Source organism: Hakea prostrata, unplaced genomic scaffold, assembly GCF_041222555.1.
Source record: "Hakea prostrata isolate BN-2017 unplaced genomic scaffold, UWA_Hpros_2 contig_58, whole genome shotgun sequence".
In the NCBI taxonomy this organism is placed as follows: Eukaryota; Viridiplantae; Streptophyta; class Magnoliopsida; order Proteales; family Proteaceae; genus Hakea; species Hakea prostrata.
Genome location: NW_028291177.1, coordinates 25261 through 41189, shown reverse-complemented (window position 1 = coordinate 41189; position 15929 = coordinate 25261). Strand labels below are relative to the sequence as shown.

General features: G+C 38.7%; 1 protein-coding gene across 1 annotated transcript in view; it reads left to right on the top strand.

The window, feature by feature from the left end:
- LOC148999051 (RNA-binding ASCH domain protein) overlaps positions 1-15654 on the top strand; it is an 82848-nt gene extending 67194 nt beyond the window's left edge. The window contains exons 10-11 of the mRNA XM_089141502.1: positions 10623-10777; positions 14010-15654. Coding sequence (XP_088997628.1) covers positions 10623-10777; positions 14010-14069 — 215 coding nt within the window. The 3' untranslated portion in view covers positions 14070-15654. The remainder of the gene's footprint in view (positions 1-10622; positions 10778-14009) is intronic.
- The last annotated feature ends 275 nt before the right edge of the window (positions 15655-15929 follow it).

Genomic DNA, 15929 nt, shown 5'->3' with positions numbered 1-15929 from the left:
CTCGCTAACACCAGTTAGTATACTCAGCTGCATTCCACCCCAGACTGACAGCCAAACAGAAGTAGTTAATAGATAACTGGAAACCTACTAAGGAGCCTTATGCAAGATTAGAGAAGACTTGGCCAGCCATACATGACATCGCAGAGTTACAACAGTTTTGTGAACAGAACACTAGGAGAACCCCCTTTGAAGCTTTGCTAGATGTCCAACCCCAAAAGCCTATTGATTTGACACCTCTGCCAACAAAAGCCATAGTTAGCACTGAAGCAGACGAGTTCTTTCAGCATAAAACTGAAGTCCATGCATACGTAAGGATGAGGATAGCATAGCACTTAATACAGTTATATGGTCATGGTCAGAATACATCCAGAGCAACTCCAACCAGGTGCCAATGCCAAACTGCACCCCAGGAAGATGGGACCCTACAAAATTCTCAAAAGGATCTGCCCTAATGCTTATCTTTTGTAGTTACCTTTAGACATGGGTATCACTAATATCTTTAATGTAGCAGACCTCTATTTATCCCCTGGCGGTGTGGCCACCATTGGGATGAAGGGGATTCAGGATGCTCCAATTATCACAGCTCGTGTCGCCAAAGAAGAAGAAGCTATCAAAAAAGTGCCAGATGACATGCACAAGACCACATGAAGAGGACCTGGATACCACACCTTCCTTGTTAAGTGGGATGTCAAACCTTGAAGCGGAAGTACATGGATACTTGCTGATGATTTCAAAAAGATCACTCCAGACTTATACAAGAGGTATATGGCATTTACCCATTCATCGGAAATAAATGATTTCAACAAGGGGGGAGCTGATGTAACCAGCAAGAGACAGCCCAGGAGGGGATGAAAGAGGGCCCAAGCCCACTAACAGCTTGCGGTAGAACCAGAGTAGGACCACCAAACCAATGCAGGGTATTTTAGTCATTATCCTCCCTTGGTTCGAGCCCTATTTAGTTGGAATAGTTCCATCTATTTTTTGTCGTAATGTTGTTACTTGGAGTCCTAGTTTGTGAGTTACTTGAGTTGTAGCGTAAGTAGAAGTTCATTAATTAATTAGTGGCGGGTTCCTAAGTTGTTAAATAGGACTCCTGATTAGGAGTTATTTTGGTTTTCCTTTAAGAGTTGAAGTAGGAGTCTTAATACTGGCTGATAAGACCCTAGTTATTTAGGTATACAAACAGAAGGGTAAACAGGGGAAGACAGCAGTAGCATCGGCTGAAACAGGGGAGAATGTAGCTACACCAGCAACTGGTGCAGGGGAAGGACAAGTGGCAATCCATTAGTAGACAGCCACCACCATTCTGTTACGAGCTAAGGGACAGAAATGACAGGCCAGGTGGCAACAGAACATTGGATAAGAGAGGAGAGTTTGTTAGACTTTGTTAGAGAGAATGGAAGAAGGGATATATGGGGGTATGGAGGGAGGGTAGAGGAGAGGAGAAAATGAGTAAAGACAAACTGTGCTTGTGGGAGAAGGAAGACTTCTCGAGAAGCTCTGGTTATGGAGCTGGTTATGTTACCTAGCCTTTGCTTTAATTCTTAGGTTATTATTCAGTTTGTAGTTGCAATAGGTATTAGTAGTATTTTGTATTCACCAAGCGATAACTTCATTGTTAATCTGTTGTTCTACTGATTCTGAAACAATGAATGATCATCTATAAGAGTTATATACTATTGTTGTTTGTATTGTTTTGGTATTCTTCCATCGTCAATAGTAAGCTAATGATAGGACTCAGATTCAGGTTTGAGAGGGCCCTATCAACTTGGTATCAGAGCATTAAGGTTCCCATGGAGCTGAGATGATATTTTCGCTGTTTTCAGGAAAAGAATGAGCGCAAGTATGGTTGATGGAAGTCGAGCTCTTCTGTTGGCAACATCAGATTGAGCAAGAACATTGGCTCTCAGTAGCTTTCAATCATTTGGAAGATGATGTGCTCAATTGGGTCTACCAGAGAGGCTGGCCGAAACTAGATTGGGAGAGCTTCACGGAGGCCTTAAGAATGGATTTCGGTGAAGAGAAAACGCTGGATTCGAGCTCGGCAGCAAACACCCATCAGATGGAAATTGATGCTGGAGAACACGATGAAGAATCCAAGGTTCACGCTAAGAATTGCAGAGAGTTGACGCCTAGCAACATAGGACTGAAACATCCGGTGGTGGCCAAGAGTTTTCCTCGCCGAACAAGGGAAAGGAAGTAGAAGGAAGAGTCAACCATCCAAAACGATTTTCCTGAGTTGAAGTTCGATCTCTACGGTGAGTCTTTGGGAGAAGGGGCTTCTCACGACTCTGCTCTTGGGCATCAGAAGAAGCGTTGACCAATCAGAGGGGTGATGAGTTGGGTGGTTAGAGCTCTGGCGAAACCTCCTTGGTGGTGAGAGGAGTCAGCAGTCGAAGGGGTCGTCAGGTTCCCAATTGCACAACGGAAAACCTCCTTGGTGCAATATGGCTCCGAGATTCCGTTCTCTTACTAGATTGTCCAGTGAAGTCTAAGGCGTACTCACGGGGATTTTCCACAGCACTAGTGATGGAAGAGGTACCACTAGTGGCGGCCAAAACAAACAGACAAAGAAGAAGAATGAAACAAGAGGGTTTTGATCACAACTCGTGTTTGGGACGAAGAGGTTCAAATTTGGGTCTGGGTGGATCGGCAGTTCCGATCCAAGCATGGGTCAAATACATGAGGTCCATGGGCTGGTTGGCAACCTTGTTATAATATATGAAGATGTTGAAATGGGCTATAAAAGACCCAACTAAAGCCCACAATTTGAAGATGTTGGATCTGGGTCATATAAGTGAGGCTCGCAGATGGGCTCTACAGTGGATTAACTGGCCCAGCCCAGGCTTGGCTCAGAAATTAGACAACTTGAATGCAATACCTACAAGCCAGAGTGTTCCCGTAAGGCTACTGTTCATCCTTCTTCAACCTCCAAATCCACGCTTGAGTAGCGAGACTCCAAACCAGTCCAAACGACAATGAACATCTGCCGGAAAGAGCCACGGTTGGGCGCTACCACGGCGATTTCTTCCTGCTTCCGAAGACAATCGCAGAGCCGTGACTCGTTGCAGCACCCATCGAGAGGATTTCGGCCTCCGACGAGATGCAGAGGTGAGCCTTGGTGGGGTCATTCTCTGTACTGCACGCACAGTTGATCGATTCAGCGAAAATCATATTATCCATATAGAAGCATTTATTGGTAAATCAAAAGTTGAATCTGCTGCAGCGGCTTGTCGCACGATAAATTTCATTGTTCATATCGAGGAACACAAAGAAGCCTTATGAACATCCAACGCTTTGGAAATTTTGAGCAAATATGCCATAGTAATTGATGCCACGGATAATGTGCCCAGCAGGTATCTGATCGGTGATTGTTGTGTAGTTTTGGGAAGGCCTCTTGTATCAGGTGTTGCTCTGGGATTAGAAGGGGAGCTTACTGCTTACAATAATAACGGAGGTCCATGCTATCGATGCCTGGTTTCGTTGCCGGCGACAGAAATTTTACCCATCTGTTTAGGGCTGCGTTCTATTGGGAGCATGGGTCTTCTAACAAAGCTTCGAGCATTTCTTCGAGCACTTGAAGCAGTTATAAGGATCACAAGCTATCGATTCATCCTCGTCACCGAGTCGAGATCATCCTCCAATCAAGGGCCTGATCGTAAGGATGGCTTATTGCTCTTCGGTGGTCATTTATTTTGTTTTTCTGGGAATATTTCATACAAGTGGCTGTTTCCAATATGCCTCGGGAATTCATCATGGCGTGGATCGAATGAAGAAGCATTGCATTTGGGATTCCTCAGGTGTTGTGCCTATTTATGTTGGATCAGTTCTATTAGGAAAAGAGATACCTGCTTCCAGATGATGCTGATCTGGTGAGCCTTAGGCAAGTTGCAGTCCGGCTATCAAATGCAAAAAAAAAAAAAAAAAAAAAAGGGGTGGGGGCTAAATTTTGTTTCAGTACTTGCACGTTTTCCGGAAGATGGCTGGCACACATGTGAAGACTCACCTCAAATTTTCCCTCACCTTGAGGACAAGGTGAATCTGAAGGCGGGAAGTGTTGATAAGACCCTAGTTATTCAGTTATACAAACTCAAGGGTAAACAGGGGAAGACAGCAGTAGCATCGGCTGAAACAGGGGAGAATGTAGCTACACCAGCAGCTGGTGCAAAGGAAGGACAAGTGGCAATCCATTAGTAGACAGCCACCACCATTCTGTTATGAGCTAAGGGACAGAAATGACAGGCTAGGTGGCAACTGAACATTGGATAAGAGAGGAGAGTTTGTTAGACTTTGTTAGAGAGAATGGAAGAAGGGATATATGGGGGTAAGGAGGGAGGGTAGAGGAGAGGAGAAAATGAGTAAAGACAAACTGTGCTTGTGGGAGAAGGAAGACTTTTCAGGAAGCTCTAGATTATGGAGCTGGTTATGTTACCTAGCCTTTGCTTTAATTCTTAGGTTATAATTCAGTTTGTAGTTGCAATAGGTATTAGTAGTATTTTGTATTCACCAAGCGATAACTTCGTTGTTAATCTGCTGTTCTACTGATTCTGAAACAATGAACGATCATCTATAAGAGTTATATACTATTGCTGTTTGTATTGTTTCTGTATTCTTCCATCGTCAACAGTAAGCTAACGATAGGACTCAGATTCAGGTTTGAGAGGGCCCTATCATTGGCTATTAATACTAGTCCAAGGTTTTAATTCAATTCAGTATTAATGAGTGGAATTAATGAGAATTGCATCCAGGAAGTGCGCATGAGTGCTTCAGGGCTGAGAAACCTTGCGGCACCTATCGGAAGGTGAGTCTTGCTCCCAAGAACTAGGCTGCCCCCATCATCCTTATGTATGTATCCTCCCTAGCGCATGCCCCATCATCATTCCCCTCATCTTTGCTCTCCATCCCTGGGTAATTTTGGGGTATCTTAAAATTATCCAAAATCGGTCCCATCTTGATTGTTAAAACCCTAATATCTCTAAAACCCTAATGATCCAAAACCACCAGCCATCTCAAATCTTGTTAAACCTTAACCTTCCCATTCCTTCATAACCTATTTTTCTCAGTTCTATTTTCCCGTGGGTTACTAAAGTTGAGATAAAATCATCCAAGGGCTATTTGTTTGCTAGCTGGTTCACCTTAAGAGGATCCTGGAGGTTAACCCAAACCCTGGGTTACATCAGGAACCCTTAATCTCTGCTTCCTACTATGTCTAGAACTTGCCTAGTCATCATATACGTATCAGTTCACTGCTTAATCTAATCTACAATCAACTAAAAGAGCATATTTGAACTTCTATACACACAAGCAAAACTATTACTTTAAGATGCTATTACTGAGACCAAATATGATCTTCTAAATAGACAAGCAAAACTATAAGTTTAAGATGCTATTATTGAGGCCAAATATCCAATTAGACTTGCATAATTTCTAAATGCTACAATGAAACAACAAACAAAGGGCGAACCAGGTGCTAAAGGCTTCCGCACAGGCAGAGTTCAGGGGGCATTTTTCTTACACAGTCTTTTCTGGGAGGATGTTTTGATGCCTTGACCTCAAGACTACAACTATGGTCCACCAATGTTTTGCCAACGCCTGCCCCTCTACAATGAAACAACTAAATCCTTGATAACGAATCTGCATGCCCCCTTAGGCTTTGTACTCGGGCCTATCACAGCCAAAAACTTTAGAACTATATGACCATCCAATAGCAAAACATGGCCTGTTCTTGGCCTATGACTACACTCAAGGTGCCAAGATGCGTGTGTTGAATGCAAGATATATTTAAAAACGTGAAGGGGATAAAAGATGATAGCGTAGAAACTTATAGTGGGTAGAAAATGAGAAACACTAATTATTAAGTTGAAGGCCTAGAATATTTTAGTTCTAGATGCTTTTGTAGTTGTCAAGGCAAGCTTAAAAGAGTGACAATGCGCATTGGGATGCCCAAGGTGATTTGTTGCCTAATGTACGGAAGACCTACTCATACAATGGATCATAGAAGAAAATTCGACCGAAATTTCGACAATTTCGGTTGAAATGTCTGCATTTTTTCAAAAACGAAACGAAATTCCAATTATTTCGGAAAAGTGTCAAATTTCGACCAAAATTTCGACCATTTCCACATTACAACTTGTTTTTCTTTAGTTTTTGTTGATTTCTATCCCATTTTCACCTAATTTCCAAGACTCCTTTGCCTTCAATCACCTTTTTTGCTCATTTTTTGCCTCCAAACACCTCCTAAGCTACAACATCTACAAAGGAAACTCCGGCAACAATAGAATGTGAAGCAATAGTTCCAAACTTCCCTTTTTTTATTTTTGTTTTGTTCATGCCTTAAATGATCTTATATTGCCTTGAAATTAATATGTGTTTAGCCTAGGACTATGATCTATGATTGTGTTTTGTTAAACTTATCTTTTTATTATTTGCTACCATTTTTTTATTTTCTAATTTTAATAATTATTTTCTAAAATTATGTATTTTTATTTTATGTATATATGATATCTTCAACTTAATATATGTGAGACACCATCACCTTATCTAGTCGGTCATTTTATTTTGTTAACTTGTTGTATATGTAACCATTCTACCAAACAATTCATGTATGCTGATGATTTTATGCATGTATGCAATATAGTTTGCACTTGTCGAAACTAGTCATTTGTTAGTTTACTTGAATGATAAATTTTCAATGGGGTTTTTTGGGCAAAATACTAGTTCCATTGTGTTTATTATGCTTAAAATAGGTAGTATGCAATAATCCAAATCCTTTTGAGTCCATATGAGGCCCGAAATTGAAGTTCCAATTTCTAGAAAAAAGTGTTCAATTTCGACCAAAATATCAAAAACTTCGGTCTTTTGTAAGGTCAAAATTCCTGTTTCGGTGGAATTTTCTTCCTTGCAAGGGATCATATTTTTTATTTAATTATTATTATTTTTTTATTGTTTATTTTTGGATTGGAGGGGGTTTGGAGGTTGGCTGGAAAAGGTTGAAGAGGAGATGAAGAATGGAGAAAAAAAAGACGGATGAAAAAATGGGAGGTAGAAGACGGAGAAATACCCTTGAGCTGGCGCACCTTTGTGGGTATATAGAACAAAATTCCATCGAAACTTGCGAAATTTTCACCGAAAATTTCCATTTTGGGAACCTCGAAACGAAAAATTAGGGGACCGAAAAAAATCCAAAGTTTCGATTGAAACAGTCGAAATTTCGTCGAAACTTGTTGAAACCTCGAAACCTGGTTCAACCTAGCTGGACCAGCTGTTCATGAGGAAAAAAAAATTCCCAAATTTCGTGGGAAACATGGGAAGTTTCGTTAAAACTTGGTAAATTTCATGGAAACTTGAAAAATTTCGTAGAAACTTGAGAAATTTTGTGGAAACCTGAGACTTTTTCTTGCAAGTTTTGTAGCTTTCCTAAATTTTAAATTTTTTTGTTTCTTTCATATTTCCTCAAATACCATGACAAATACCCCCTCCATCAAGACTTCTCTATCCAAATTGCGTATTCCCTCAGACTAGTTATCTCAGGCATGTTGATGACCAAACTTATAAAGTTACAGTTGTCGATTACTTTGACAACCATAGGCATAAAATGTCATGGGATGTCTATGTTTGTTGGTTGGAGGATAGAATGTTATAGGGATAATACTACTCAACTCAGAGGATGGATCCACTTGGCACTAAGTTGTACTTTCCTTTTATTTTCAGTTACTTTGTATTTGATGTTTTGAAGTTAGAAATTATATATTGAATGTTATGTACTTAAATAGTTAAGTCTATAGTGTACTTCTCGGACAACTCTATATTGATGTTATGTACACTGAATGACATATTTACATTGACTTTTTTAGCAAAATACGACCAATGTGTTCTTTATACTCTAATTAGCTTAAATGCAAAATCCCACCCTAAAATACCCCCTAAAACCTATCAAAACTTAATGTCAAAACTTGCACAAAAAAGTCCTAAATTTTCTTGAAATTTCCCAGTTTCCCACATAGGTTTCCCATTTTCACCTGATCGAAACTTGAGTTTCCCTCGAATTTTTTTTCTATGGTGGGATATGCTTGATTTTTCTTTTTCTTTCCCCTTTTTTTGGGGGAGGGGAGTAAATATAGTGCTGGTCGTTAGGTGCTTTGCCTTGTTTTGACATCTTCTGGATACCATGGGTATCATGGATGCCTTACATGGGAAAGACTGGTCCTGTTAACATTTAACCATCTTATCTGTCATTAAAAGCTAAATAAAAAAAGAACGATGCTATATCATGCCCCAGTTTCTTAGACCCACTGGGGCTGACAAACATTTCTAACTATGCATGCATAGGAAACCTTGTATTATATAGGGGTTAACAGAAATGAACATTTCATTCAGTATTGGTCAAGGTATTCCATTTACATCATAGGAACTTCATATTCAAATCAGGCGACACCATTGGCCTCTGCGTATTACCATTACATTTACAATAATTACATCGATGAGCTTTATGTATAAGAAAGTTTCACAGCTCCTATCACTCAGCAATTTTCTTAGCAGTCACAATTCCCTTGCATTTATCCTATGCAGCTAAATCTGAAACAATTGGTGAAAATACAGAGTGAGCTTTGCAGCTCCATGAGTGAAAGAATCATTTAATGCCATGTAATATTTTGCATTAATTTGGTCATTAGTCAAGATTGGTAATAGAAAAGAACATAGTATCTGGCATTCTGTCATTTGAATCTAGCATCCATCATGATTTTGTGTGTGCATAAAAGGTTTTCTCATTGCTATACCTTGTAATCATCATTTTCCCTGTCTTCATCATTTGGGCATGTCCTTGTTTAGCCTAGTTGTTAGCAGTCAATTTTTGGCTCTTGAAACCATTTGTTTAATGGAAAAGAAGGGGAAATATGTGTGACCCATGTAAAGTGGGGTGAAAGATAGAAAAGCAAAGGAAGTTAAAAGAAAATTGGAAAAGAGAAATGTAGGTTCCACAATATAAAAGGTAGTGTTTCTTTCCCCCAAAAAAGGTCCACCATCTTGGATAGGAACTTTTTAACACATGCAGTGGGAAATTGTCACTGTCACCAAAGCAGACAAATCACTTAATTTAAGGAAGTCTGTCTCCTCATTCTCCCGCCACACTTAACCAAACAAACCCAGGAAAGAAATACATTTTTCACCCTTCTTGTCCACCCACTTTATTCCATTAAAAAACTGCCCCTATATTATCAGCATTCCTTTTGTTCATCACACCATTTGGATCCTTGTGGTGCATTTTTATGCCAGAATCTCATCATGTGAACGACTTCCATCAGTGTCAAAATGAATCATCAGCACATAGAGTAGGATAGAGATCCTTTGAACAGTGTTCCGTTTTGAGTACTTAAAATATTATGGCTTTTGTCATCTCAATTTCACACGAATATAATCCTTCTGCATTGAAGGGTTGAGACCTCTAATTTAATGTCAAACTGTCTCCCTTGTTTTGTTGTGTCATTTTCATTCATAATGAGTTTTCAATTTATTACTAGTTAGCATTATTCATATTTGAGTATGATTACTTAACAACCTACATTTATATTCTCTGTCATCTTATAGATTTGATCATTAGTACCATTGACACACAAAACAAGCACTATAAGTATGAACTTGTGGTATTTAAAACATATTATATATACCATTCTGATTCAGTCATTGACATTCATTATTATCTGCATTAAGCAATTGACATATTAATAGTTTAATGTTACAACTTACAAGAAGGAAACAATGTCAACACTTAGGTCATTTACCACAATAAATGAAGGTTCCACTCCAGTTTCTTCCTTTTAGTTTCTGTCCTATACTCTTACTCTTCCCTTTAGAATGTATTAGGTCCATGTTTCTCTAGGGATCATTGCATAGCGTAATCAACTTCGTTCTTTTATACGAAGGACTGACTGTTTTATTAATCTTAACTCTAAGCACCAAATTCAAAATCCTGTTGTTTACTATATTGATCAATTCATTAAACAATCAATATGATCCCGAGATATTATTAATAGTCTTAATGCCTTATCTCTTTTGCGCTCTTTCACCATGACCTCAACCTAGAGCATGTTAGGATCTTAATTCGACCTCTTTATACCATTCTATCAAATGGACATCACATTAATCTTGAGAAATCCTGTCTTTTCCTTGCTGGGTTCTCATACTCAGTTAAGGCTACCCTACTCACTTTACTGGGTTCTCTCTTGGCTCCTTTCCGGTTGTCTCCCTTGGGCTCTCCCTAACCCCTTGGATGCTTATAGCCCACTATAGCACCCCCATGCTCGACCTCATTTGGATCTTAAAATTCTACCTGGTAACTCTATATTTGACTACGTCAGGAAGCTGGCTTTTGGGGCTAGGATAAGGTGGGAACCTAACCTTAAGAGATGGACTCCTAACTCTAGGGGCTGTGGACTTGGTTTGGAAAACCATTTGTTTTGATGTTTCTTCTAGACTTCAGATTTTGCCCCAACCCCTATTATGGATTGTCCAAGGAACATTGATATTACGAACAACTTTGAGGTTTACAATGCTAAGTTTGGCCACATGGGCTCTGGTCATCATATCATTAAATATGATTTTATTTATTTATTTTATTTCTTCAGATTCCAATAAGAACAGACTGGCATTGAAAATCATCGGTTCCTTAATAGCTCATTTTTGCTGGATGAACATCCATATTGTTCAACCATATGGGGTTGTCTTTGAGATAAGGGTTGCTGAAGGATATGGTGCACGGTGGACTAAAGATGGTTTAAAGGTAATTATACTACTTCCAGTAGGTTATAGTCTCTCCCCTTCTATTTTTCACCCCTTCTTGATTAGTTTATCCAATATTTGAAATCTTGCTGAAATATACAAAATATTTTGGTTGAGGAATTGACTGCCGACGTTTAGGGTGCAACGTTTTCACTGAAAAAATTTCCTTGAAAATTTTCTATTTCAGCAGGGATGGCAACATGTCTTTAGAAACAAATATTTTGAACCATGATTATAAAGAATTATATGTAAAGGTAGCACTGGGTAGCGCTAAATTAATTATTTCACCATGGATGTTGTGGTTTTTTTAGTCTATGCACGCAATGAACCATCTGCAATAGGTCCATTGAATTCTGAAACTGAAGCACCAAGACTTGAGCAAACTACAAGGGTTCAGAGTAACCCTCTCTTCCTGTTTCAGTATTTGCACTCTTAAATATGTTCCAGTTTCTTTCCTTTTACAATTACCTAAACATTGCATAAGTAATAAGATTCCATGATGATTGATGATTGGCACATCCTGCTTGAAGCCTTCAAGTTTTGGATAGTCATCTAGATATAAGGAGCAGTACATACTAAGGAATGACTCACAAATTTCAAATGGTTGTCTGGTTGCCAGAAGTAAATCCACATTTCAGTGTTTGTAACTAAATTATATTTGGTAGGAGGCTTCCAACTTTTTTGGAGCATTCCCGTGAAGCACATTTGCCATTAATCACTTTCTTAGAAACAGTAGCGAGCAAGTATTCCTCATGACAGGCATCATACAGTTTTTGAGGATTCTGTATCGAATTCGTTGAAATCTTCAGTTTTTAACTAACAAGTTTTCTTAAGTGAAAGCCAGCAGGGCCAGCCCAAGTTCTGGGCCACATCCAACCTAAGTTTATGGCCTAGCACAAGTACTGATTTGGCCTAAACCGGTAGTAAAGGTCCAATTAAAAGATAGGCTTCGTCCAAGTTGGACTTTTCTATTTTGTTATAATTAAGAACACTATGTGTTAGAAATTAAACTTTTATCAAACAAAACAGAGCAATAACAAGAACAATTTAGAAGAAGAAATAAGAATTGATAGGAATCACATAAGCCTACGATTCTAGGTTAGTATTCCTACAATCGCAGTCTCTTATTTATAGATATGAATAGTCTAGATTACAACTTGAGAAGCAAGTCATCTTGCCCTCTAAAAAAGGACATAAAAAGTGCAACTTATGGATAAAATTTTCTAGTAAAACTAACTCCCAAAATTTGTCCAAAATAGAAAGTACTATAAAAGGAAAGTTCTAAAATTAGTAACTAATAGAAAATAGAAATTATGCTGTCTAGAAATTATCAAAACTTGTATAGCAAGATTCTTACATTAGAAAGAGTAGCACATCTGAAAAGGAAACAATAAATAATGCATAACACTGTTCATGTGAACAGTAACAACACAAACTTCAACACTCCCCCTTAAGCTAGAGCATACACAAAGAAAACTTCAGCTTGCACAATAATAATAAACTTGAAAGGTAGCACCAATTTTGAATCATGTAGCAATAGTAGACGTCAATAAACACTGAGAAAATTTCACCGAGGAGATAATCAACATCAACTTAAAGAAACTTTAATTTTTTATGTCGAAAGAACCATCCAATAATGAGAATAATCAACAATGTTGAAGATGAACAAAGTCCATAAGTATAGCAGGATCAAAGACACTATCCACATAATGCCAATAGTAGGGAGGAATATACACACTAAGTCTTCAAAATTGTTATTCCAAAGTCCATATAAATGCTTTACAAGAAGGCAAGTAGTAGGTAAAGTATGGATGGGTAAAAGGCAATATTGACTACTGTGGACCAAGTAGGTAGGTAAAAGACAGTATAAGTTACTGCGGACCAAGTAGGTAAGGTAAAAGACAATATGGGCAATTGCGGACCAATTAGGTAAGGTAAAAGACAATATGGGTTATTGTAGACCAAGTAGGTAAGGTAAAAGACAATATGGGCTACGGACCAAGTATGTAAGGTAAAAGACAGTATGGGTTATTGCGGACCAAATAGGTAAGGTAAAAGACAATATGAGCTACTGCGGACCAAGTAGGTAAGGTAAAAGATAGTATGAGTTACCTGGGACCAAGTAGGTAAGGTAGTATGGGTTACTGTGGACCAAGTAGTTAGGTAAATGACAATATAGGTAAAGGTAGCTAATGATATTGTTGTAGAATGCCATAAGTTGAGGACAAAGATCTTCACAAATAATATCCATCAGTACATCTTGAGTAGATATAGAATAATGTACCATTCTCCCCCTCACGTGTAGCATTATATGTGGACAATTAATGACAACCAATAACCAATATCTAGTTTAAAAAGATCCTAAGAAATATAGTTTCCAAGTTCTCCTCATGGTAGGGAATGTTGTAATGTGGAAAGTATAGAGTATCAGTTGTATCAGTGGTAAATATAGTCCAATGGCAAGGAGTTATGGTATAGATGGGATTTAATAAAAAGCAAAATATGGACAAGGAAGGAGAGGCACAGGTTCAACTATGGATAATCAAGAACAATAAAAAAGCAAAATATGTGTAGTACCAAACGTGGGTAGAAAAAAAAATGTTTGAAACAACAATAGTCAATGGAGTAGAACCTAGCTGATGCTAAATTCAGGTATGAGATGTTGAAAAAATCTTAGAAGAAACAGAGTAGGTACAAGTCTTTATATAAAAAAAAACTTGCAGAAAATTAATTCCACCCATAAAATAGGGAAATAGTTGCCCAGGGATTTGCATGAAACATTGTATAGCATTGTAGGTTATAAACCAGTAGTTGAGATGCAAATACAGCTAGATAGGTAAATTGTAGCCCTTATCATATAAAAAGGAAACAGCTGCCCAGGAATTAATTACTAGGTAGATTGAACCTTAGAGATGATCCCAAAAAAAACTTGTGTGGAACCATCATGTAAAGGATTGCAAATTGAATAAAGAAAAAATTTAATAAATAAATAAAGAGATATACATTTACGTGTTATATCCGGGTTTTAGGTGTATCATTTATCCTCATGTTCGTATCTCATATCATTAGATGTTCTAGGATTTGATTTGTTGCATACTTGCATTCATAACGGAGCTGTTTATTTATTCATTATTATTATTATTATTTTAGCGGGGGGAGGGAGGGGGCGGTGTTAAGATCCCTATTGTAAATGTTGGAAACTTCCATTCTAATTATTGCCCTGTTTTGTTCAGTTTATAGGATTTCTTGAACCATACATGGATGATGGCCATTCAAGTGCATGGAAACACTAAACGTGCTCCTTAGAAGAAAAATATTAGTAATTGTGGATATTTCTTGTATTAGAATACGATTTGAAGAATTTTGGAAATTTATCACTTAGAGCGTTAAGAGTTAATTTGCATTTAAATTTTCCTATTCATACATGTATCTACTTTTATTAATGAAAAAGTAGCTTTTATCCAGTAGCCTATCCCCCTCACGACTTTAAAAACCATGCCATATTGATTGTTGTATTAGTGGTTGTATTTGAGGGTGTCAATTATGTACCAAAATGGAGTAAACCGAACCATGCCATTTAAACTGTATCAAAGTTTCATGTGGAACCATACCGTTGGTAATAAGGGCTTTGTGTGTAATTTTGTAGTTAGAAAGACCTTAGTTTTTACCCTATTTCGTTCTTGACTCTCTTTGACAATTGACTACAAGACTTCGACTCGGCGACTGAAGGTTGAAGCGACTCTAAGGAAAGAGGGCACCTAGCGCTGATGCTATACAGAAGGTTCTCTCTCATCAAGTCAAACCCCAACTTGATGCTAGAAGCCTGTGATCTATTAGAGCAAAGATGGTAGAAATCACTTAATCGAAGTAGTTCTAGGCTGTACTAGGAGGGACTATATTGTCTCTCAATGATTTCTCTGCAACTTGAGGAGGTCTCTCATGTCGATGTCTCTGCAACTACATACCTAAGTGTTATGGTCATTACAACGACAATCTCTGAACAGGAGTAAGCCACTTGAACCAAACCCAAGGCTCAAGCTTGGTCCAAGATAGTTCAATTGACGCTTCTCAGTCATGGGGCTTCTCGGAAGAGATATCAACTGAGAACCCAAGAATCAAACATCACAGTGACACACAGCTTCATCATGTGACTTCTCAGTAGAAGTAGTGTTGGCAACAGATTTGGCGTGTCTTTTATCCAAACGTCAATCACGACATTTAATACCGCTTTGAATGTGCCAAGAATCATTAAATGCTCATGGATGACAAAGAAGCTTCTCCCTCATCCCAAACTAGCCTCAAGCCTTGCACCTGCACCTTTTTGTCCCCCCAATTGCGGGCCAGTGTCATGTCAGTATTAACTTGAAACTGATTGCTTGACTCATCAACAAGATCTTCCACCGGCGTAAAGATTGCACAGTTTGACTTGTTGTACAAGCCTCTCTAAGAATTCATCTCCATCCTCCATCCAATCATCGGATTTATCCACAAGAGGTATGGACCAGCTGCATATATAACCTCACAAAGCACGAGTAAGAAAGAGGACTTGAATACTCCAACCATTGTTCTCCTGTATTAACTCTTGAAGAACATTCTCTTCTTCACTCCCCTGGGCATTTATTCATCAAGGGAGTCTCTGGTTTTCCTACATGAACTGACTTAATCATTGGAGGTGGCTTCTCGTCCCCAGAGGCGGCCCACTCCACCATTGTTTTGGTCTCAAGAACCAGACCCGGATCAGGAGTGGACCAAGGAGTCCAAGCACATTTTCATAACAACATTTGGCGCCGTCTATTGGAAACACTAACAAAAAGTTCAGTAGTTTTCCCCTTGTCTGAATCTTTCAGATAACCAAAAGATGGCTAGAGATAACTTAGGTGACAAAGCCTCCAAGTCTTAGGAAAACCCCCGCCCAAGGAGGAAGGGGGCTAGCCAAAGAGTGGAGCCTCAAGAGATACGCAAGCCCTTATGACGGGTGAGTGTCAAGAAACTATTCCTGAGTTACCTACTAATCCCCTTCCCTAGGGAGCAACTCATACATGTAATCCAGATCTTGTCCGATGAGTAGACATGCAGCAAAAATGCTTAAGATGGAGGGTTCCTTCTAGTCAATGGGGAACTAGTGGAGTCAGCTTATACCTTTCTCCGTTCCA